The sequence below is a fragment of the Canis lupus genome, chromosome 19 (genome assembly GCF_011100685.1).
Source record: "Canis lupus familiaris isolate Mischka breed German Shepherd chromosome 19, alternate assembly UU_Cfam_GSD_1.0, whole genome shotgun sequence".
Lineage (NCBI taxonomy): Eukaryota > Metazoa > Chordata > Mammalia > Carnivora > Canidae > Canis > Canis lupus.
Genome location: NC_049240.1, coordinates 18664144 through 18688228, shown reverse-complemented (window position 1 = coordinate 18688228; position 24085 = coordinate 18664144). Strand labels below are relative to the sequence as shown.

Below are 24085 nucleotides of genomic sequence, written 5' to 3'. Positions count from 1 at the left end.
AAGAGAAAGAGAAAAAAAAGGGAAGAAAAGAAAAAAAAACGAGAAAAAAAAAAGAAGAAAAAGAGAAAGAAAAAGAAAGGAGAAAAAAAGGGGGTGGGGGAAGGAAACAAATCAAAAAGCAAAACAAAACAAAAACAAAAAAAAAAAAAAAAAAAAAAAAAAAAAGAACCACAGGGGAGTATCTTCTGATTCTGTGTACTTTAAGTCCCTTGGCTTCTCCTGGAAGTTGTCCGTCTAGCTGATCTTCTGGGGGAGGGGCCTGTTGTGCTGGTTTTCAGGTGTTAGCAGTTGGGGGAGCTGCTGTGCCCCTGCCTGGTGCAGGGCTCGGTGGGGGTTGTTTACCCCGTGAGGCCGCAGGAGGAACAGCCCCAGTGGCGGGGCAGCTCTGGAAACCTGGATTCAGCTCCGGCAGGAACTGCGTCTGCAGGGCCTGGAGGCTCCGGGCGGGGCCGCTGATCTGCTCAGCTGGGGCAGGAGCGTCCTTGCTGTCCTGGGCCCTCCCGGCCTCTGCCTGTCCCGGGGGAGGCCGGATCCTGGGCTGTGTCCCGGCGCCCTGTGCTCCGGAGCCTGCGCTGGTGGATTCGCGCTCCCGGGCCGCGCAGCCCCCTCCGCGGAGCCGCCGCCCGAGCCCCTCCGAGCTGCTCCTGGAACCGCGCAGCCCCCTCCGCGGAGCCGCCGCCCGAGCCCCTTCAGCTGCTCCTGGTCCCGCCGGGTCCCGCCGTGCGCGCTGCAGCCCTTAGGGAGCTCGGCGCACTCTCCTGGGCGCGCAGTTGCTCTGTTAGTGTCCCCGGGAGCCCGAGGGCATCCCCGCCCTCCTGGGTCCTGCTCCAACTCCCTGCGAGCCCCTTTCCCCCGGGAAGGTCGGTGCAGCTCCTGCTCCTCCGGGACGGGGCTCTCCTGTCCTGGGGACACTCGCCCCGGCCTCAGCCCGGCTCCTCGCGGGGCCCCTCCCCCTTGGAGGCCTTTGTGTCTTTATTTCTTTTTCCCCGTCTTCCTACCTTGATAGATGCGCGAACTCTTCTCACTGTTGCATTCCAGCTGGTCTCTCTTTAAATCTCAGGCCGAATTCATAGATTTTCAGGATAATTTGAAGGTTTTCTAGGTAGTTTGGTGGAGACAGGTGATTTGGAGACCCTACTCCTCCGCCATCTTGCTCCTCCCTCCCCAGAAAGGATCTTTTAATAAACAGTTTGCCCAGAGTGCCTGAGTGGCACAGTCGGTTAAGCATCCAACTATTGATTTTGGCTCAGGTCATGATCTGAGGGTCATGAGATGGAATCTTCCATCTGTGCTCCACACTTAGCATTGAATCTGCTTAAGATTCTCTCTCTCTCTCTCTCCTTCTGCTCCTCCCTATGCGCTCACTTGCATGCTGTAACACACTCTCTCAAAGAAATAAATAAATCTTTAAAAAACTAAATGTTTTGTCTATGGCCTAATAACAGAACTAAATATTTTAACAGCTGTCAGTTCACAAGATGAAGATATGGGACATTTTGAAATACCAGATCCTATGGAAGAATCAACAACATCATTAGTATCATCTTCAACGTCTGCTTACTCTTCCTTCCCTGTAGATGTTGTGGTTTATGTACGAGTTCAGGTGATATATTTCATGTATTCCTTTTTATTTTAAAGAAAAATGTTTTTCTTAAGTTTATTTGAATATTTCCACCATTATTTCCCTTGAAGTTTCTTTAACCTTGGGTTCCTGGATCTTTAGTATTACTTATTATGACTTAGAGACAGCCAGAACCTCTGGGAAATATATGTACAATTTTATGTATGTATTTACTTTTCTGCTGAGGAGCTTCATAGATTTTTGGGCCTTCAAAATCTCTTACTTTTTGGCAAAAATAAAAATGTGTAAGTTAAAGTTAAAACCTTTTTTTTTTCTTTTTCTTTTCTTTTTTTTTTTTTTTAGAATTTTATACCCTTTTTTATTATGGCACCTGTATTTCTTGCCATTATGGTCCTTTTTGGGCTAACATAAGTGTAATTGAGATGTAAGTCACACATAAGTACCTTTGTTAAATTTTTGCTAACAAAAAGTTACAGAATTTTTATTTAATACTTTATTGTAAAATGCAGTCTTATCAGTAGCCCTTTGGTAGTGTATATTAGCATCTGATTGAGTCCATTTATTAAGGAGGATTTGAAAACTACTTGTAACCAAACTTCAGGTTTCAGCTTACTTTCAACTAAAATTAGATAATCTCAAGAATAAAGCAACACTAATGGTCATCTGTCCAAATTGTTTTCTACAATAGCAGTTTGGCCAAAAGGGCTTCAGTCTGGAGTTTTGCATTAGCCTTTTGAATATATGATGAAATCATGTAATGGGTGAGGGCTTGAAAGTTTATAGAACTTGTATTATTACAATAGCATTTGTATATGCAACAGCTTTTTAAAAACTTTAGTATAGGAGGTATTATTTCCTTTAAGAAAAGGTTGATTATGAACAAGTATAATATGATTATAGACATCTTTAATGTTCTGAATTATCTAAATGTCTAAATATGTATCACTCAGAGGTGACTTCTCAAATTTTTAGGTTTTTTAAAATACCATTTTTAAATATATTTTGGTTAATATATCATGTATCTGAAAAAGCTTGGACATTAAACACAAAATCCTTTTTTAAGTATCAAATAATTTGCAATATGGGGACTGAAATGGAAATTAATTGTATTTTTTAGAATCCAGTGTGAATTTTTTTAACTAATACCTAGTAAAAAAACATTTTTCTTTTGGTTCTCTGCACTTGTTAGCCTTCACAGATCAAGTTTAGCTGTTTACCAGTATCAAGAGTAGAATGCATGCTAAAGCTGCCATCCTTGGACTTGGTGTTTTCCTCAAACCGTGGAGAGCTGGAGACTTTAGGGACTACATATCCCACAGAGACTTTATCCCCTGGAGGTAATGCTACTCAGAGTGGAACAAAGACCTCTGCAAGCAAATCTGGAATACCAGGTATAGAAATGCTCTTTTATTCCACTGTTATAAAGCCAAATATTGTTTTTAAATAAATATTTTAATAGTAATTAGTATATATTTCTAAAAAATTAAATTTGGGAAAGGAGAATATTTGAGAATTAGAGTATTTATAGAAAAATATATAGAGATCAAAGGTTTTTTAGTATATTTTGGTATGAGTGAATGGCAGTTGGATAGCATTTTTTGATTAGCTTGATTGTACACACAACAAGCACTATGAAATAACTATCATACATTTAAGTATCTTTGAATGCTTTATTTTATGCTCTATTTTTACATTTAAGAGCAATCAGTCTTACAAATGGAAAATAAGAGATATATTATCTTGCAAGAATTTATCACAGTAAATTGAAGTTGTATGAAGTGTAGTTTATGTGTTTGTGTATTTAATTATAATTTTATATATATGTGTGTGTTTGTTTATTGATAAATTTTGTTGCCTAACTCAGATGTTTATATCATGAAAGGTTTTGTTTTTAAAATACAACCAATGATTTCCTGGTAAGATAGTCACTGTTCACTGTATTAAAGCTCAGTGTCATTTCTGCCCTAAAAATCAGAGAGAGATCACATATGCAAATGATAAAGATTTATTGAAGACTCTTAAAGAGACTGGAATGTATGAAAATTGATAAGAAGAGAACTCTTAAAACAGTGGTTCATAACTGCGGTAAAAAGCCCCCAAGTGATATTTCGCAATGTCAGAAGACATTGAAAAATGGCTAAAGCAAAACATTTGCTTTGCTGTATGAATCTTTGAAAGTCTTCCTCATAAAATATGAAAACAAAAAGTTGACATTTTAGAATTAAATTTTTGCTAATGTGATTGCCTACTGTCACACTTACCTCCAAAATATTGCTGTTTGGGACGCCTGGGTGGCTCAGTGGATGAGTCTCTGCCTTTGGCTCAGGGCCTGTCCCAGGATCGAGTCCCACACCCGGCTCCCCGCATGGAGCCTGCTTGTCCCTCTGCCAGTATCTCTGCCCCTCTCTCTTTCTCTGTGTCTCTCATGAATAAATAAATAAAATCTTTAAAAAGATATATTGCTGTTGGAATTGTGTTGTAGTTTATAAAATATTGGAGTGGTAGTGTCATTTTTTGAAAATATTTTTTGATTATAAAATTAACTCACTGTTCACGATAGAGGTTAAAGAAAACAAGAGTGCTAAAAATGAAAATAATATTCTTTTATTGTAGATAACCAGTAGTATCACTTCCTACCTACTCTCCAGCATTTTTATAGATACAGTCCTCTTCCCAGGCAAAATTTAAATATGATCTTTTCTATGTATCTTTTGAAAAGTTAAAGTATAGGTTTTCCCAAACTATTAAATACTCATCTCTAAAATAACTTTACAAAAATTTAAAAAAAATTAACGATAGGGATGATATTCCATCATTTTGATCATTTAAGACTCCCCAGGCTTTTTGTTTTCTATTTTGTAAATAATATTGAGATGAATATCTTTGTATATAAATCAGCATCCTTAGGATAAATTCTTAAAAGTGGAATTCCTAAATCAGAAAGAATGAACATTTTTAAAGTGTTTGATAGTTTTACTCTTCCAGTGAATATAAGATGTCTGCATTCTCACCACAGTGTGCGTAGACTGCAAGCTCACTGTATTCTTCCCAACATTATGCTTTAAATTTATTTTTAATCATTGTTAATGTGATGGACTAAAATGAGGTTTTATTTTGTGTGTTATTTCCATATTGGCTAAGGAGAGAGGGAGATAAATATGCCCCTGTCCATTTCTCTGTTGGGAGAATCACTTGTTTTCTTAATGACAAAATGTCACAAATTACTGACACTTTTAGTTATTAGAGTAGTATATACATGTACCGTGCTAAGTATATGTAGTGAAAGGAATATGAAATGAACAACTAGGGGTGCATGGGTGGCTCAGTAGTTGAGTGTCTGCCTTTGGCTCAGGTCATGATCCTGAGATCCTGGGATCAAGTCCCACATTGGGCTCCTCGTGGGGAGCCTGCTTCTCCCTCTGCCTATGTATCCGCCTCTCTCTCTGTCTCTCTCATGAATTAATAAATCTTAAAAAAAGAGAAAGGAATGAGCAACTATTTTTATGTCCACATTTTGATTCTTTATAAAATAAAAAAATGAAGTAGCATCCCTCATTTTATTACTGTAAAACATGCAGGAAGAATTATGATGAGAATAAATGTATAAGAAGTATAGGTTATGACAATATCTATTCTTTAAAAGGACCTTTATTGAACTTTATTGGTTTCCAGGTCAGTGCTGGGGGTTGAATAGATGGTAGTGAACCTAGCTAGCAGATATAATTCAGCTGATGTGGAACCTAAGTTAAATCTGGTGAAACAGACAATAAGCAAACTAGCATATTTTAAATGTGAAGTAGGTGAATATGAGTTAGCCAAGCAGAGAGTTGGGATGATGAAACTTTAATTAGAGAATACAAAATCCATGAAGCAAGAAAGAATTTGATAAGTTTAAAAAACAAAGACAAAGAAGTAGTGTAAGTGGAATGTGGCAAACAAAGGTAGATTGGTATGAAAAAGATTTAGAGAGATGGGAAAGAGCCAGATCATGTGGCTTAAACATGAGGACACTTGCTTCTTCCGAGAGAAAGATCTTTACCTTTCTGCATTTGTCTACCTTGCTCTGTTTCTACTGCTTGGTACTTAAATGTGGACTCTGGTTATACTATTTGGATGTTTTATAGTTTGTTTTCTTCCCCCTTCACTTAAGCCCCAACTATTCTGTGCCTCTTCCACTGCTTACTTCCAGTGGAGCAAAGAATAAAAGAAACAGGAAACCATGGAGTAGCCAATCATATGTCTAAATAATTGTTTCAAAGATGAGCAAAGTATTCAACCCTGGTTAATAGAATAAATTAATTGAAAAGTAAATCTAAATATTTTGATTTCAAGGTTTTAGATTTATTGATCAATTAATGTTTGAATATTTCCATTTTAATTTCAAGTCTTGTTTGTCTCTTAAGAATATATTAAGTGACAGGCTTTTAAAATTTCCTGTGGCTTATAAATATTTTGGATTTCTTGTGTTCACTATAGGTTCATCAGGCCTAGGCAGCCCTCTTGGCAGAAGTCGACATAGTAGTAGTCAATCGGATCTGACCAGTTCTAGCAGCAGTTCATCTGGTTTGAGCTTCACTGCATGCATGTCTGACTTTTCCCTTTACGTGTTTCATCCATATGGAGCAGGGAAACAAAAAACTGCTGTTTCTGGGCTCACACCTGGATCTGGAGGACTAGGTATACTTAGATTGTTTTCATCTTTTTGAATTTATAGCACTTTTTCAAGCTTTGATCTTTTCAGAAATCATAATAACTTTAATAATGGATATAAAACAAGATCAGAAACTTTATTTTTCCTCTTAGTAGTATCGATCCTGTCTCTACAGAAGTAGAACTATGAAATAAAGAATTCAGATGAATTAATTAAACAAGAATTTTAAAACAATATTTTGTAAGTGACATATGCAGCATAATACTCTTTGGATTTAAGTGGAAATTTGTGTTACTTAAATGTTTAAACGTTTCACCAAATCATTATTTGTAGAAGAAATTATATTCTACAAATAATAAGTTTTTAAAGTATGTATATCACATCTGTCAATTTTAAATGAAACCACCTTCTGCTGTTGCTTCTTCTCCTTCTTGCCATTATTTAACCAACTTAAATTTCACTGCCATTTTAAAGGCAGATTTACCACTAAAAATTTATGAGATGTTGATACTAATGAATGTCTCTTGATTTACTTAGAGAAATAACAAAAACATACTCCATGTCAATGCTAGTTTTTGTTGGAGAAGTGTGAAAATCATTACTATTATTTATGGGCTGATACTATTAAACTATTGTTATGAATACTAGTGCTCATTAGATCATTCTTCTTAAATTTTTACCTCACTTAAAGTGATTTTAATTGATGACATATTCCAGTGTATTAGATAATTCATGAAACTAGATAGTTGCATATACATATATACATATATGTGTGTGTATGTCATGTTTTGTGTTTGTTTTAAAGGGAATGTGGATGAAGAACCTACTTCAGTCACTGGTCGAAAAGACTCACTCAGTATAAACCTTGAATTTGTAAAAGTGAGTTTGTCTCGGATAAGGCGTTCAGGAGGAGCCTCATTTTTTGAAAATCAGTCTGTAAGCAAGTCTGCAAGCAAAATGGACACTACACTAATCAATATATCTGGTACTTAATTGTATAGTTATAGTTTCTTAAGATACTGTTTTTCAGAATTAAGAGCCTCTTTTTTAATTGTTTAAATATTAAATACATATAATAATGTTAAGCTTTTAGTGATGATTTAAGTAGGGAATAATAGTCTAGGCCAATGTGCTATCTCATTCCAAGTAATCAGTGTTAAGAATATGATTTCTAGATAATTGCATATCTATTAATATCACCCAAAGGCCAAAATATGCCTAGTTAAATCACTGAAAAATGCTTCTTTTCTTTACTTCTCTACCATGAATTGGTAAAATTTCTGATTTTTCATTAGCTAAGTTTTCTGATTATAAATTCTTAAAACACTAATAAGGATAAGGGTTAAAAAATTTCTACTTGGTGTTGTAAGATCTTAAATTGTGTACATGTGTATTGCTAGCTTTATAAATACCTATGGGCAAATCATTTGCTTATTTTCTTTATATTGCAATCTGATTATTTAAAATTAAATGCATGTGGAACATTTTGAATTCAGAGTACTATGGGAGTGAAAACTTTTAAAGTTATTAATTGTACAAATATAGTAAGTACACGTACAGCTAATATTCATTCAACAAATATACACTGAACCCATACTTTACAGTGAACTTGTGTTGGAACTCTGCTAGATGATTCAGGAAACTGGCCTGAATAAGGAAGGGTCTTACAAGTAGACAAATGACAGTGCAGTGTGATTAATGCTGTAATGGAGGTTTATATAAAGAGAAAGAAACAAATTGTTTTATTCAAGAGATCAGAGAAGGCTTCATAAAAGAAATGATATTTGGCTAGATCTTCAAAATTCTGTAAAAAAAATTCTTGGCTATAGCAACATGGTATTTAATGATACAGAAGCATCAAAAAGTATGCTGTAGGATCATAACTTGGTTCACTCAAACAAAGCATAGGTATAACTGAACATTTAACTGGTTGTACAGTTCAGTGTCCCAAGGGAGAGAGGAATTGCCTAGAGGTAAAGCTGGTAAAACAGACAAGGACTAAATTGTTGGGAGACTTGTATGCCAGGCTAAAGAACAAGGATTATTTTGATCCTTTGGGCGATGAAAAGCCATAGGAGGTTTTCAAGAAATGTGATGACAACAATTGGACCAATATATTTACAAAACATTCAAAATTCTTACAAAAGGGGCTGTATTGGTCCTTCTGACTTTTTGTTATTGTTCACCATAGCCTGTATGGCTATTCACTGGAACAACAGGGAAGGGTAATTCATACACTTTAGTTCCCTTTCCCACAATTTACAAGTATAAGAGAGCTAGGGGCACTTTTAGGCCTGGTCTGCTTTCCCTTTATAAAAAGAGGTGACTGCATCTCAGGGCCTAAGGGGGTAGTTCTCCAGTGGAAATGAGAAAATGATGCTCTCCCAGCAGTCAGCTTTAGATTTGGGGAAGAGGCAAAACAAAAACCTATGGGATCTCAATTGTGAGCTCTTCTCATGTTCCTTAAGCATACCAAATAGTAGCACATACACATTTTCAACAACTTTGTGATTTTTCAGGGTCCCCTGTCCACGTTAAAAAAATAAGTTACACAATAAGAAAAAGATAAAGATAACAGCACTGTTAAAGAAAAGAGCACTGTATTGTACACTTAAAAATCTGTGAAGACAAAGAAAAATCTGTGGAGATAGTAGATCTCATTTTAAGTGTTCTTACCATACACATAGAAATTGTATCTGGATTATAAAATAACGTTTACATTTTTAAAAAAGAAATGAGATGATGCTTCAGATTGGTGTTTTAGAAAGAGTCGATGGCAGCATGAAAAATGGGAGAGATGCTTGCAAAGGCTGTTTAGACCAAGCAATAGGGAGTGAAGCCCTGAACTATAACAATAAAAAAGAAGAAGGAATGGTTTTAAGAGAAATAGAATCCACAACCTTGAGGACAAGTTGTATAAGGTGTGGAGGAGACAAGGATGCGACAAGTTTCTAGCTTAGATGACTGGAGGGACAATGGAACATAATTAACTTAGAAAATAAGAAAGTTCCTAATAGGACATTTAGGTGGGAGAATCTAGTAGATAATTGGCTGATGGGCTATCTGGATATGGACTCAGGCTGAAACAGAAATGTTGATGTGGGAAACATTGGTGGGTAAATCCTTACAGAAGCTATGGTGGAGGAATAGGAGAGCATGAAGGAAATGCAGAAGCAGAAGAGTGCTCAGAGTAGAGCCCCAAGAAGTGGCCATCAGAATTCTTCAGACTGACAAGTCACTGCTCTTTGTCTAAAAGGAAAATAGTAGTTCTTGCCAGACTTTGTGTTTTGCAACTACTTTTGAAGAAGTTTGTGTTCCTGCCCATCCTGATTATTCAGTCTCCATATTTGAGAAAAGCAGTTAAAGTTGAAAGCTGTCAATAAGTCTGATCTTTAGAACCGCTCAGCATTTCAAGATAAAGTAGTAACAGGATTCCAAGTTGCCCTCACCTCAAAAAATGAAATGAGAAAAAAATAAAAAATGAAATGAGAGTAGTGTAAAAATGTGCTATTTGTATCATTTGTGGAAGGAACAAATATTTTCACTTACTAATCATACCATGTAACTTATTTTGATATTTCACTAATTATAACATAATTCAGTTGTGTGTCATATTATACCTGCCATGTGACAATATTAAAGGTTTTGAAATCTGTTCTAACAGATTTTATTTATATATATATCAGCTGTATGTGATATAGGGTCTGCCTCCTTTAAATATGATATGCGTCGACTCAGTGAAATTCTGGCATTTCCAAGAGCCTGGTATAGGAGAAGTATCGCAAGACGACTATTCCTTGGGGACCAAACTATAAACTTGCCAAGTAAGCTTGTTTAGTAATTATAATTATACTTAGGTTACCTTTAGTTTTGGTTACGGTAGTAACAAAAACCCACACAGTTCATTCATTCAACATATGTCTGCTGAGTGCCTCTAATGTGGTAACCACTCGGAATACAGTAGTATTGGAGATCACAAAAAGCTTACTCTCTTAGAGATTATTCAGCTGATTTATATTCTATAATGATTATTCTGTAATCTGTAAAATCTGGAAATGCAGAAATACCATCTAATCATCCAAGTTACTCATGGTTAATTAAGCATGGAAAACGAAAAATGTTGGGGATATGCTACTACACTGCCTGCATTTTTCTCTTAGATATTGTTGTAGTACCATACTGTGTAAGTGAAAGGTAGAGTTAGCATGATACAGCAGAAAATATTAGAAATCCAAGTTTGAGTCTATCCCTTATTTGTTTTTTTGAGAGAGAAAGCACGCAGGCTTGCATGACCTGGGGGCACAGGAGGGGTAGAAGGAGGAGAGAGAGGATCCCAAGCAAGCTCCCTGCCCAGCATGAAGCCTAATGCAGGACTGAATCTCAGGACCTTGAGATCATGACCTGACTGAGATCAAGAGTCAGATGCTTAACCAACTAAACCACCCAGGCACCCCTCTATTCCCTTATTTGTAAAATGAAAAAGGAATAACTGCATTGCTCTTCTCATGAATTTCCATGAGAATTAAATGAAATAGCATGCTGGAATGTACTTTGCAAACCATAAATTGCTGTCCAGTTCTCAAATTAGAAATGGTAGAGTGGTGAAATTTCTTATAACATGGAGATTTTACCCTGGCTAACTTTGTTTCTGCTTTTCTAATAGCATCTGGCCCAGGGACACCTGACTCCATTGAAGGAGTAAGCCAACATCTTTCCCCTGAATCATCAAGAAAAGCTTACTGCAGGACCTGGGAGCAGCCTAGTCAGTCAGCCTCCTTCACGCATATGCCTCAATCACCTAATGTGTTCAATGAGCACATGACAAACAGCACCATGTCACCAGGGACAGCAGCACAGAGCCTAAAATCCCCAGCTTCCATAAGATCAAGGAGTGTGTCTGATTCTTCGGTTCCCCGAAGAGGTAACACTGCTCTCTTTGTTATCAGTATCCTTCCAGTGCCCCCAAGATAAAAATCTTATTTAGTTACCCTCAGATTCCTGCCTTAACTGTAGGAAAATATATCCTTGCAGATTTTTATGGAAGATGGGGGGTGGGAATACCCAAAACGAAACACTTCAAAGTATTTGCCAGAAGAGAGAGCTGGATGGCTAGTAGCTTTGAAAAAGGAGAGGAAAAGAGGAATGAGCATATTGTTAGTTTGTTCCACATGGTACAGTTAGAAGTAAAAACAAACCTACAATGTTGTAAAAGATGTTTGATTTTGAAAAAGTTGATTTTTTTTCTGAATGTCAGACCCATTTATGAAAAAGTTAGTCTTTGATATTCATCCATTCAGTCATTCTTTTATTCAGCTAGTGTTTTTTGAACTCTTTTATGTGCTCAGAACTCTACTTGTGTCTGAACATATAAAAATGATATAGTTCATGTCACAAGCTTAGAGTGTAATGAGTAAATGTAGGATTCAGGATACACACTGACCCACAGGAACCCCAGCAGACCGGTGCCTCAGTAGGTGTCTGCATTTCAGAATAGTCCCTGCCTTCAAGTCTTTTATTTGGTAGCAGCAGCTTATGATTTTCTCCTTTGTAAAGAAAATCCTAGGATGATGATCTGTGCTGTATTATTCCATGCATACCAGCATTTCCTTATATAAAATGAAGATCATACAGACCTTTATGAGCTTTCAGGAAGACTGCCTGCCCTTACTAAACATTCAGTCAAATTGTAGCTGGTATTTTAGAGGCTACATGACAGCCATTAACTGTTAGGTTTTAATTAAGAATACCATATTTTTATTTTGGGGATTATAGTGATAAGAATGGTAATTTTTAATTGCCTGAGCATCTATGTGAATGAATGTGCATTTGATTTTTCTTTTTTTAGATTCACTTTCAAAAACATCAACTCCTTTTAACAAATCAAACAAAGCAGCAAGCCAACAAGGGACCCCATGGGAAACATTGGTCGTATTTGCCATCAACTTGAAGCAATTAAATGTTCAAATGAATATGAGTAATGTAATGGGAAATACAACGTAAGCTATTCAGATACAAGGAAAATTAGTCATTAGTTGTAATTTTTCTTATGTTGTAGTAAAGCAATTTAAAACCTTTTTAAAAAAAAATTAAAAAAAAAATAAAAAAAAAATAAAAAAATAAAACCTTTTTAATACTGAAATGTTTGAGACAGTAGAAAAAAGCTGTAAGTTTCTTTATTTTGAAAATGGCTTTATTCTAAAGGTACTGTAATATAAAGTGGCATGGAATATAGTATTCTAAAAAGAAAATTATAAGGAAAATAGTGTAATTTGCTATGAAGAAAGCTTTATTATCAATATTCAAACATTTACCACAGTTTTTATAAGAAATATTTTGTTAAACTTTTAAAAAAATCCTCTCATTCCTGTTTTAACTTATGACATTGAAAACTATATGTCTACTTAATAACCCTTTTTCTTTTTTCCAGTTGGACAACTAGTGGTTTGAAGAGCCAGGGCCGTCTGTCAGTAGGAAGTAATCGAGATCGAGAGATAAGCATGTCTGTTGGTCTGGGAAGATCACAGTTGGATTCTAAAGGAGGAGTAGTTGGAGGGACCATAGATGTCAATGCTTTGGAGATGGTTGGTATGTTGAAGCAACTGAAAACAGGTTTTTGAAAATTAATTTTGATAAGTTTTCCCCATGAGGCATTTTTATGAAAAGTAATTATTTTGTTTCTCTTTTAGCTCATATTTCTGAACATCCAAATCAGCAACCTAGTCACAAAATTCAGATTACTATGGGTTCTACTGAAGCTCGAGTTGATTACATGGGCTCAAGTATCCTCATGGGTATCTTCAGTAATGCAGATCTCAAGCTTCAGGATGAATGGAAAGTAAACCTGTATAATACACTGGATTCGAGCATGACTGATAAAAGGTATTTAGTAAAATGTTACTTTTAGATATTTTCTATGACTGCTCTTAATATGGTTTTTTCTTATCCAGTGAGAAACAATTCATTTTTCTTACAAAATGATTTTATATTATGCAACTAATATGAATGAAAAATCTGGGTGGAGAAGGGAATTTTTCTTGTTGTTTAGCTATCTTCTATAAGATATATGATAACTCTGTTTTATGCTTTAGTGAAATATTTGTCCATGGAGATTTGAAGTGGGATATTTTCCAAGTAATGATATCACGATCAACTACACCAGACCTGATAAAAATAGGAATGAAGCTCCAGGAATTTTTTACACAACAGTTTGACACCAGCAAACGAGCTTTGTCTACCTGGGGACCCGTTCCATATCTTCCACCTAAGACAATGACAAATAACTTAGAGAAAAGTTCACAGGAACAATGTAAGAATTAGAACTAAGCCTTTATATATGCTTTATCTTTCACTAAATGTTGTATTCAATCTTAATTTAAAATAATATCTATGTACCATATTTACAAAGTGGTCCATGTAAATATTATTATTATTTATTATTATTCTATTCACTCGGCAAAGTACCTGATTTCCTACCCACCAATGGAATTAAAGGCCATCATTTGGGAAGTCATTATTTATTACCTCCTCCCCCTGCCACAACTCACCTATAACCATACCAACTCCATGCTCTTGAATACTGATTATGACAATACCATGTTCTGGTTTAGAGCATGGGCTATGGAATCAGGATGTCTGATTTTGGATTTATTAGCTGTGTTATATGAGACAGATTATTATTTTCACTCAATAATTCTATCAGCAAATCAATTATGTTCTTAAGTATGGTTTTAGGCATAGCATGTCTACTAGTAGACAAAATTATCTACATAAAGCTTTGTTCTAATGGAGAGATAGACCATAATTAATTTGCTACTAAATATGTAAGATAATTTCAGATAAAAAGATGTGCTGAAAAACCAGGAGAAGGAGATGAAGAATAATACTGTGTTAGGCTAGCTAGTTTAGAAAGGTGGTCAGAGAAGCCTTTTAAAGTTTTAGGCTAGAAAGATCTCTGCTGGGGAAGAGAGTTCTAGGCATAGGGATTTGTTGAAAAGGGCAAAGCTCCTACAGTAGAAGAAACTTGGCTTATTTGAGGATCATTAAGGCGACTACTTTGGTGGAAAAGAGTGAGCAAGCAGGAAAATGTCAGACATGAATGGCCACAGATAAGATTTTGAATACGATATGTAGTACTGGAGAGTTCTGAACAGATTTGATACTTGATTTACTCTTTCTCAAGATATTCCTTTTTAAAGAATCACTCTGGTTGCTCTGTGCAGAAAAGACTACAGGTGGTTAAGAGTGGAAATAGAAATCATTGCAGTAATTATCATTACTGTTGTTACACACACAGTTATAGTAAGGAGGCCTTCAGAAGAGTCCTGACAGCAAATGATGACAGCTTTAACTAGAGAGAGGTAAAAGTGGTGAAGAGTAGTCAGAATCAGGATAATTTTAAGTAACTCTTTATAATCACAGAAGCAGTACATGTGCATTGGAAAAGCCTGGAAAACACATACAAGCAAAAAATAGAAACATCACATTCCTCCCAGAAATCATCACTGAACAATTTAGACTATATACTTTCAGATAATTTTCTATAAACCTATAAAACCTGTGTACTTTTTACCAAAATATTGTTCATACTGTTTTGTAACTTTTTCTGGTGAACAGTATTGTTTTCCACTTTGCAAAGTATATATCTCCTCTAGCCTTCTGACCACATTCTATATTTGACTTAAAATTATTCTTACAACTGATTTGTCCAAACCAATATATCAGATTTAAGATCACAGATGAAGTCTGGTTATGTTCCTTGACCTCACTTGTTGAAGCTACTTGGCCAGTTGTCTTGCAGAATGTCCTATCTTTTACATTTTTTTCAGTTGTTTTCTTGTGGTCTCATTTATCTTGTTCCTCTAATCCCTGTATTTCTTTTAAACTAGAATTGGTGTCAGTTATAAACAAGTTAGAGAGATATTCCTCAAAACTACTGGCCTGGATTCTTGAAAGTCCTTGTCTTGGAAAACAAACCAGGCTTAGGAAACCATTTTAGATTAAAGGAAACTAAAGAGACATGCCAACTAAATACAATGAATGATCCTTGGTTGGATCTGGAATGAGAGTTGTGGAAAACAGCCTACGAACATTATTGGCATAAATGAAGAATATAAATACGAATTTTACATCCAACTAGTGCTTTTTGAACTGTAATGTGTATCTAAAACACCTGGAGATCTCATTAAAATGCAGATTAGGGTGGATTTAAGAGTCTCTTTTTCCTTCTAACAAGCCACTGGGTGATGCTGCTGCTGCTGGTCCTCAGATCTCACTTTTGAGTAACAGGGGTATAAGCAAGTACAAAAAATTAGGAGATCGCCATTTGATTTCTAGCCCTTCTAGTCACTGGTTCACTTAACCCCTTTTCTGCTTCACTTGAATCTAAATGAAATACCTGATTTACAGAGTTATTGTGAGAATTGTGTCAAATTTCATGCAAGCGCTTTATAAATCATGAATCATTACAGAGGTGTTGTAATTATTAGCAAGTTACTTCTTTCTTTAATTCTAGTCATCCTTATGCAGCATCTTTTCCCAGACTGTACTTTTATTAGCTTCTGCTTGATGTTAACCACATATTGGATTATTTTCATCCTTTACCTGTATCACTTCAGCTGTAGAAAATACAGAAAATTCTGCCTTCCTCCCTGCTTTTCAGGGTGTTTGTGAGACACTTGAGGATAAGTGGTTTTTGGTTTTCTTGCAGTGCTTGATGCAGCTCATCATCGACATTGGCCTGGAGTATTGAAGGTGGTATCAGGATGTCACATATCCTTATTTCAGATTCCATTACCAGAAAATGGAATGCAGTTCGGAGGATCAATGAGCTTACATGGAAATCATATGACACTAGCTTGTTTTCATGGTCCAAATTTCCGTTCAAAATCCTGGGCTCTCTTTCACTTAGAAGAACCAAATATTGCTTTTTGGACTGAAGCTCAGAAAATCTGGGAAGATGGTAAACTGACACATAACTTTTACCTTTTCTTATCTTCTGATATGATTATAGGTGACAGAGAAATTTTCCTTTCTCGTATCTTTTATATGTTTTTGTTATATTTCTGAAGTCCATGTCTATTTGTTCTTATGTACTTGACATGTCAAGGAGTTCCCTGCCAGTGAGTCAGTATCTATAAAGTCTGGAGCACGAGGAAGGACTTATTCTGAGCTTGCCATCCTATTCTGTTTCTTACTCTAGGCAATTAAAGTTTCTGCTGCTATGGCTGGCCACAGTCATAATAGTTATTATAAATATTATAAAAACATAAAAGACACATGGTGGTAGCTTAAGGAAATAGTCAAAACTAAATTATAAAACTTTTATGGATAAGGCTGTGCTTTTACCTCTGTTTACAGTGATAAACCTCATCTTTTAGCTATCATTTCCTATTCTGTGGTTCCATAATGATGAAGGAAAGAATGGTTGATGCTCATCATCTTACCAGGGATAAATTCAGTTATAACTAAAAGAAAGAAAAATTATATGTGATTTTTTTCTTCTCAATTTTACACCCTTCCCTATCTATGTATGAGTTAACTAAATCTATTACTCTAGACCCACAACTATTTTCTTGCATCTAAACATAGTTTGTTAACATTAAAACTTTTTTTTCCTTCTAGGCTCTAGTGATCATTCTACATACATTGTACAAACATTGGATTTTCATCTGGGCCATAATACCATGGTTACCAAACCATGTGGTGCTTTGGAAAGTCCTATGGCAACAATAACCAAGATAACAAGACGTCGCCATGAAAATCCACCCCATGGAGTAGCAAGTGTAAAAGAATGGTTCAATTATGTTACAGCCACAAGGAATGAAGGTTAAAAGTCTATTTCTTTGGAGAGATTTGTTTTCTGTGTCTGGGGCTCTGTTGCCTCCATTTAGAATTTAAGTGGAGGGAAAATTTTCATTTTTTAATTAAACTAGTTGCATTTTACTCATGATGACATAAATGACAATATTAGTACATAATTCACCACTCTGATAGTGCAAAATCTCAGACTAAAAATTATTTTAGATGTAACTGAAAACATTCCAAATAATTGGTTTAAATGAAGTTTATTATAGTTAGAAAAATATTTTTTCTTTGATGCTTAACATCACAAGTTTGGTAAAGTTACTACACAATTAAGTCACTGAATTCCACAAACTTTTAAGGTTTGGGTTGGTTGGAATAAAATGAAACTTAATAATATTCCTACGAAACAAGTTTAAGGGGAGTATGATGAGTTTTCCCATTTGATTAGAATCACCAGTCTGGTAATAATGTAGCCAGAAAATTCTTATTTTGTGGGTTTAAGTACTGATTTTACCAACTATGTCATCTGTATTGGAAGAGTGACTGATTGAGACTTGCTAAGACTGGAATGTTTTACGTAAAAATAACCATCTTTCAAAATGGGAAAGATGACTTGTGCCCCACTGAAAATAATTATTATGGAATAGGCTGCACCAGGGATTAGGCCTATTAAAAATGTTTTAGGAACAAAGAATGATAAGGAAGTGAATTAGAAGATTATGCATGTATTAACTATTTTATATTGAATATTATACCTTCCAAAGAGAGATTTTGGAGGAGGGAGTTCTTTTTGGCTGGGATACCATGGAGTATTAGCAAACTGCACTGCTAGCTATATACCTGAAAACTGCTAGGTTTTCTAAGGAAACCATAGCACTTATGTTGGGAAAAATCAAGACTTCTACCTTAATTCAAGGTCAAGAACATATTTAATTGCAAATTCTGTAAGGGTAAAACAATCTAGAGATCTCTAAGCTTAATGAAATCCTTAAATTTAGACATTAATTTAGTTAAAAATAATTTTAAAGTTTTAAATTTGAGAAACAAAACCAAAATGTATTAGATTTATCCAAAATTATGTTATAAAGCTTTTGTCTTGAGAATAGTGATATACATCACTATCATATATATATATATATATATATATGTAAAACACTGCATATTTTTATTTATATTTATTTATATTTATATTTATAATTTTCTCAAGACCAAAACTTTATATGGCTCTATTTTTAAAAATGTAAGTCATTATTTTCCAGCTTCTAAAATGATAAAAATTCTATGTATAATAGTGTCATGAAAGCTATAGGTTTATCATTGCCTGTTGGTTTAATTTGATTCTTCTTGTCTTTATTATTGTCCATGTAGAGCTAAACCTACTTCGTAACGTTGATGCTAATAACACTGAGAATAGCACTACAGTGAAGAATTCTAGTTTGTTGAGTGGATTCAGAGGAGGTTCTAGCTACAATCATGAAACAGAAACTATTTTTGCATTACCAAGGATGCAGCTTGAATTTAAATCCATTCATGTTCAAGAACCACAGGAACCTTCATTACAGGGTATGTGGAAAAAGTTTCTAAAGTTACTAAGAAAATTCTAAAGGAACTTTGAATTACGGGTTTTGCGTAGGTTGTCTGTGTAATAGTAATATAGTCTAATGAAATTGATTTGTTTAGTCAAATTTTCTTACCAGCTATATGACTTCTGGCATATAATTTGATCCATTTGTGCCTCTTTCTCCTCAGTGACATGGGAGGAAAATAACAGGATTTCATGCATAGGGTTTTTATGCATTTTAATAAATGGCATGTACTTGGAAAGTACTCAGTAAACTATTATCATTTGTAAATCACATATAGAAACTACTCAGTTCTAGTTGCATTTGTAGTTGCATTTAAATGGATGCATTTACATGAACCCATGTCGCTTGTTATTAACAGGAAGTGAAAGGGACTTAAGAAATATTTTACTATAGAACTTTGCCATTGCAGATGCCAGCCTGAAGCCGAAGGTAGAATGTAGTGTGGTGACAGAGTTCACTGACCACATTTGTGTGACTATGGATGCTGAGCTCATCATGTTCCTTCATGATTTAGTGTCTGCTTATCTTAAGGAAAAAGAAAAAGGTGGGTAGCATATTCTTTTTTTCTTTCCCATTTCAGGAAAGGCCGTTGTCAGTACCATTTATATGGATTTTTATGGTCTAATGGTAAAATGCGTTCTGTCTCCTTCCTTTAAATTATAAATATCAATCAATGAAATAAATATCAATAATATGTTAGTAAAACTATGTGACAGACATTCTGAGTGTCTGCTATGTCCATGATACTTTTATACATAACTCACACTAGATGGTGTGTGTGTGTGTGTGTGTGTGTGTGTGTTTTAAGATTTTATTTATTTATTAATGAGAGACAGAGAGAGGCAGAGACATAGACAGAGGGAGAAGCAGGCTTCTCGCAGGGAGCCTGATGCGGGACTCGATCCCCAGACCTGGGATCATGCCCTGAGTCAAAGGCAGGTGCTCACTACTGAGCCACCCAGGCATCCCTGGATGGTGTTTTATACTTTACAAAATGTTTCCATATATGTTATGTACATTATCAGGCCCTGTAGGATGAGAAAGAAAATCTCTTTAAGGAAATACTGATAGTCAAAGCGAAGTGGCTAAAGAAACAACTACATAATGAATAGCATGAATTATATACATTGTCAGGAAAACTGAATTAAGTTAGATAAATCTGTTTGGAATGCAGAGAACATTTTTTAAATAAATAAATTAGACTTCAGTGGTAGTGTTTTGTTTTTATGAGCTAGCTAACATTGGCTTACTCACTAGAAATTGACATGTTTGTCTGTTAAGAAACAAATGGTAACCCTAATATCTGTATGGAACTGGTTGAATATATTATGGTGTCCGTATAATGGAATGGAATACTCTGTAGCTGTTTAAAAGAATGGGGTAGGCTGAAATATAATGATATGGAATGATATCCAAATATATGGTCTTTATGCACCCAGTAAGTATATATTACACAAATATATGAATATATAGTAGTAAAATGACAGATGTGATTTTTTTTTAATTGCTTGGAATACATGCTATTTGTTTAGGTCACCCTATAATTCTTCATTTTCCTAATGAACAAAGCTATAAAATTTTTCTAGCAGGTATTTCAAAATAGCCTCATGATAAATGTTTGAGTGAAGAAACAGATTATCAAAAATCAATGCAAACGTAGCATAGCATAGACTGAATTGCTGTTCCATTAGAATTCATCTAGATGTGCCAAAAATCCTGAGAGTAAAAGCAGTAATGATGGCTGGAGGAATCTATGAGATACTAGTTGAAACTTAAATGACTGAAACTATATAATAGGAAATATTATATACAAGTAAATCCTGTCTTCACTTATAGCACCAACATACACCAGTCCCTAGTAATCCCCTTGTTTTTCTCTGTTTTAATAGTTAAACTTCACGTGGAAAAAAAAAACAGACTCTAAGAAAACCTGCGAAGTTCAGAATTCTTTTCTAGTCTATGTCTATATAAAAACCTGCCAGATTTCTTTCTCGCAGTTATTTGTGAAATCTTTGTAATTTTATGAAATATTGTGTTGGTCTTGATCTGTCATGAACTGTGCACATTAAAAAAAAAAAACACTTATTAAATACAAACTGCTGTACAACAAAAAAGAGAGAAAAGACTGAGAACAAACTAGCAGTTGCTAAAGGGGAGAGGAGTGGCAAGATGGGCAAAATGGACAAGGGGGATTAAGAGATACAAACCTCTAGTTATAAAATAAGTCATGGGAATAAAAAGTACAGCACAAGGGGTATCGTCAATAATACTATAATACACTTCTGGCAAGCATTTCAAAATGCATATTTATTGCTATATCACTATGTTGTACACCTGAAACATTTAATATTATGTGTAAATTATATTGAAATTAAAAGTAGAAAAGCAAACCTGTATAACACTCTTTCAATAGGAAAAAAGGAAATGGGAACTTGATTATCAGACTTCAATGACCTAGTGTTACATTATCTATGGGAATTTCAATTATAAGTAAAAATATTTTAATAGCTATATTTTGTTATTAAAAACTAAAAGCAGTTCTGTTCAAAATTGGGATAAACATGCCTAATTTTTAACAGCATGTAAGGCTAGACCAGAATCAACATATTTCTAGAAAATCAAGATAGATTGTAGCACTGTAACCACTACCAGTAATAAAAGCAGAGCAATTGTGAGCAGGCAATAACTGAAGACATTTATACTCTTCTGTAGTGTGATAAGTACAGATTTATCCTAGGCTCAGTCCCAATCAATATGTCATCCTTACTACCAATTCACAACAAAGTTAAAACCAGAGTTATATAATGCCTGGATATTACATAGTTTATCTGTTATTTTATGCCTAATTTGTGTCTTGAACTTTTATTCTAATACTACACATATTAGAGTTTGTCATATGAAAGCTACCTTTGTCTCAGATTTTATTTTAATTTTGTATATATTTTGATCACCAGTGTAAAAAGAACTTGTCTTTCATAAAACACTGGAGTCTTCACTATAAAGAGTGAAAGGCTGCTTGCATAAAAAGCTCCTAAGTTACTACCAGTGTTCAAATATATCGAGAGACATTAACATCCTAAAACTATTAAGTGGTACACTTTAAATGAGTGAACTGTATGATATCTCAATAAAGCTGTTAAAAAAGTGTCCACCTGTAGCCATTCTTTAAGAAGCCTCAGTTTCAATGCCCTATGCTTGCTGTCAAATAAGTCTTGGCATTCTTTACTATTAGTTTTAAGCACACAAATATGTGTAAATTATATGCTATTCCTCAAAAATAATGAGATGTTAACTTTTATATTGTCTTTAAGAAATACCAATAATTGGCAGTTATTTATGGCTTATTTTAAAATACTAGTTTTTCAGAAATGTAATTAAATGAGGCTTTGGCCAGTTCATAAGTAAAATGGAGCCAATTATACTGTTCATATGGTGATTTAAGATACATTTATAAGATACATATTTGCAATATTAATCTACCATTTTCATTTTCATTATAGCCATTTTTCCACCTCGGATTTTATCTACTCGACCAGGACAGAAAAGTCCAATTATTATACATGATGACAATTCCTCTGACAAAGATAGAGAGGACAGCATCACTTATACTACTGTGGACTGGAGAGACTTTATGTGTAACACATGGCATCTAGAACCCACTCTTAGGTAAGTAGTGGGTGTATATATTTACCTGTATCCTACAAGATTATCATGAGTAAAAGGTTATAAATGTAGCAAGTTAAATACAGTTTACCAAAAACCTGTTTTAGACGTTAGCTACTTATGACATCTCTAACTTCTGGCTATGTTTCTGCTCCATTCTGCTTTTTTAAGTGCTTCTACTGCAAGGCAAAAGAAGCTCAAACATCACACCTAGCTCAGCACTCTCCACTCTGTGGCATTCTGTTAATCACTAAAATATAATAACTCCACCTCCACTATTGATGTTATTTTCTTTACCATCTTTTTTACCAGGATGTTATTTTCAAGTATTTGAGGTACCTGCAGTAAACTTTTTTGTTTCTTAGTTTGGAAAGATATGGTAACAAACTTCTCACATATGTCATGACAGTGTAATGGAACTTAGAGCATCACAATGACTTTCTGCATGCTAAGCAATATAGAACTATCCCTCAAATGTTGAATTTAATGCTGTCAGATTCAGGTTTGTTTAGAGACATGTTCTACTAAAATCATGATCCCAGTTACATCAACTTATTTTCATATTAAAATTTCAAACGTATTTCCTAGTTTTAATTACATTTAAAATGGCTGCTCTAACTAGTGGTACTTGTATGTCCTTGTTTACAGTTACCACTCATAACCTTCCTATCATTTTCCCCTTTCCTCTCCTCTGCTTTGTTAATCAACTTTTAATCATCTAAATCACGGAATAACAGTATCAAAAAAAATCCATCATACTCCAGCACAACATTTCTACAGAACAATACGGATTTCATTTAGATAAGGCTGTTACTCATTTATGCCACGAAATAATTCTAAAGCAACAAAACATCCATTTTACAGTGGAGTCTTGTATAAGCAGAAAGTAGTGACTTTGTGTTAATTTGTATATAATAAAATTTGGTATTAACAGTATATAGAAGTATTAACTGTCAATACTCAGAAGAAAATTAAAATACTGCAAAGATCCTGATGCAGAAAACTACTTAGAAAATTTGTTTTGATTTTATAAATCTATGATGAAATTAAGTATCTTAATTTAAAATGAGTGTAAATAGTTTAATTTGCCATTCTTCCTTTTTTTTTTTTTTTTTAAGCATACCACCAAGAGACTAGTTAATACGGTATGGTGGAGAGCATGTTGAAGAGTTCTGGCTCTAAGTTCAGTTGTATAGATAGCATAGTAAACTAAATGATCTTGCCAAAGGACCTATTTCTGCTTCACTTGTCTCCTAAGAAAAATTTGGTGAACAGTATTACTACCTTGTAGGGTTGTTACAATGGTTAAATGAGTTAACACAAAATGCTTATAACTATTAGAGTCTTAGTAGATCAGCGCTTAATACTCCCTTTTCCTTACCCAAGTTCAGAAGCAATTAAAACAGTGAGAGAGAGGCAGCTGAGAATGAAAGTAACAGTTTTAGTAGTGACAAAGCTCTTAACCGTGAATGTGGTTTGATGTCCGGCAACCGTGGCCTCTACTACAAAGTCCAAGTTTGGACTTAACTACAGGCTTTTCACGATGCAGAACACCAGAGTTGTGTGCCCGCCCCCACCTTGAGTTCTGCAGTCGGCAGCCCTGTGAACTCATGGACTCACCTAGCCATAAGCAGCCTCTAACAGTCTTCCACTAACCTATTTAGAGGCCTGTCCTTGAGAAACCTTTTGGACCAAGCAATGGAGCAAAATGCGTGGCTCTTAAGAGAAGGCAGGGAAGACAGTACTGAACTACACGACCCAGTTCCTCTGTTAACTTGCCAGTCAGATAAATCCTTAATA

The 24085-nt window shown here is 34.9% G+C and overlaps 1 protein-coding gene and 1 long non-coding RNA gene across 5 annotated transcripts in view; one reads left to right on the top strand and one right to left on the bottom strand.

The window, feature by feature from the left end:
• The window catches only part of KIAA1109 (transmembrane protein KIAA1109 homolog), a 210643-nt gene that overhangs the window by 185298 nt on the left and 1260 nt on the right, over positions 1-24085 (top strand). For all 4 annotated transcript variants that reach the window (XM_038564744.1, XM_038564745.1, XM_038564747.1 and 1 more), the window contains 15 exons: positions 1464-1603; positions 2772-2973; positions 6059-6259; positions 7039-7218; positions 9920-10057; positions 10897-11154; positions 12079-12229; positions 12661-12818; positions 12920-13112; positions 13322-13539; positions 15940-16191; positions 16854-17057; positions 18405-18599; positions 19032-19166; positions 22123-22288. In XM_038564744.1, coding sequence (XP_038420672.1) covers positions 1464-1603; positions 2772-2973; positions 6059-6259; positions 7039-7218; positions 9920-10057; positions 10897-11154; positions 12079-12229; positions 12661-12818; positions 12920-13112; positions 13322-13539; positions 15940-16191; positions 16854-17057; positions 18405-18599; positions 19032-19166; positions 22123-22288 — 2791 coding nt within the window. The remainder of the gene's footprint in view (positions 1-1463; positions 1604-2771; positions 2974-6058; positions 6260-7038; positions 7219-9919; positions 10058-10896; positions 11155-12078; positions 12230-12660; positions 12819-12919; positions 13113-13321; positions 13540-15939; positions 16192-16853; positions 17058-18404; positions 18600-19031; positions 19167-22122; positions 22289-24085) is intronic.
• LOC119864442 lies at positions 12446-23235 on the bottom strand. Its single transcript, XR_005373966.1, has 3 exons — positions 22625-23235; positions 16578-16696; positions 12446-12832 (listed from the first exon to the last, which is right to left on the bottom strand). It is a non-coding gene; the product is annotated as an uncharacterized LOC119864442 (long non-coding RNA).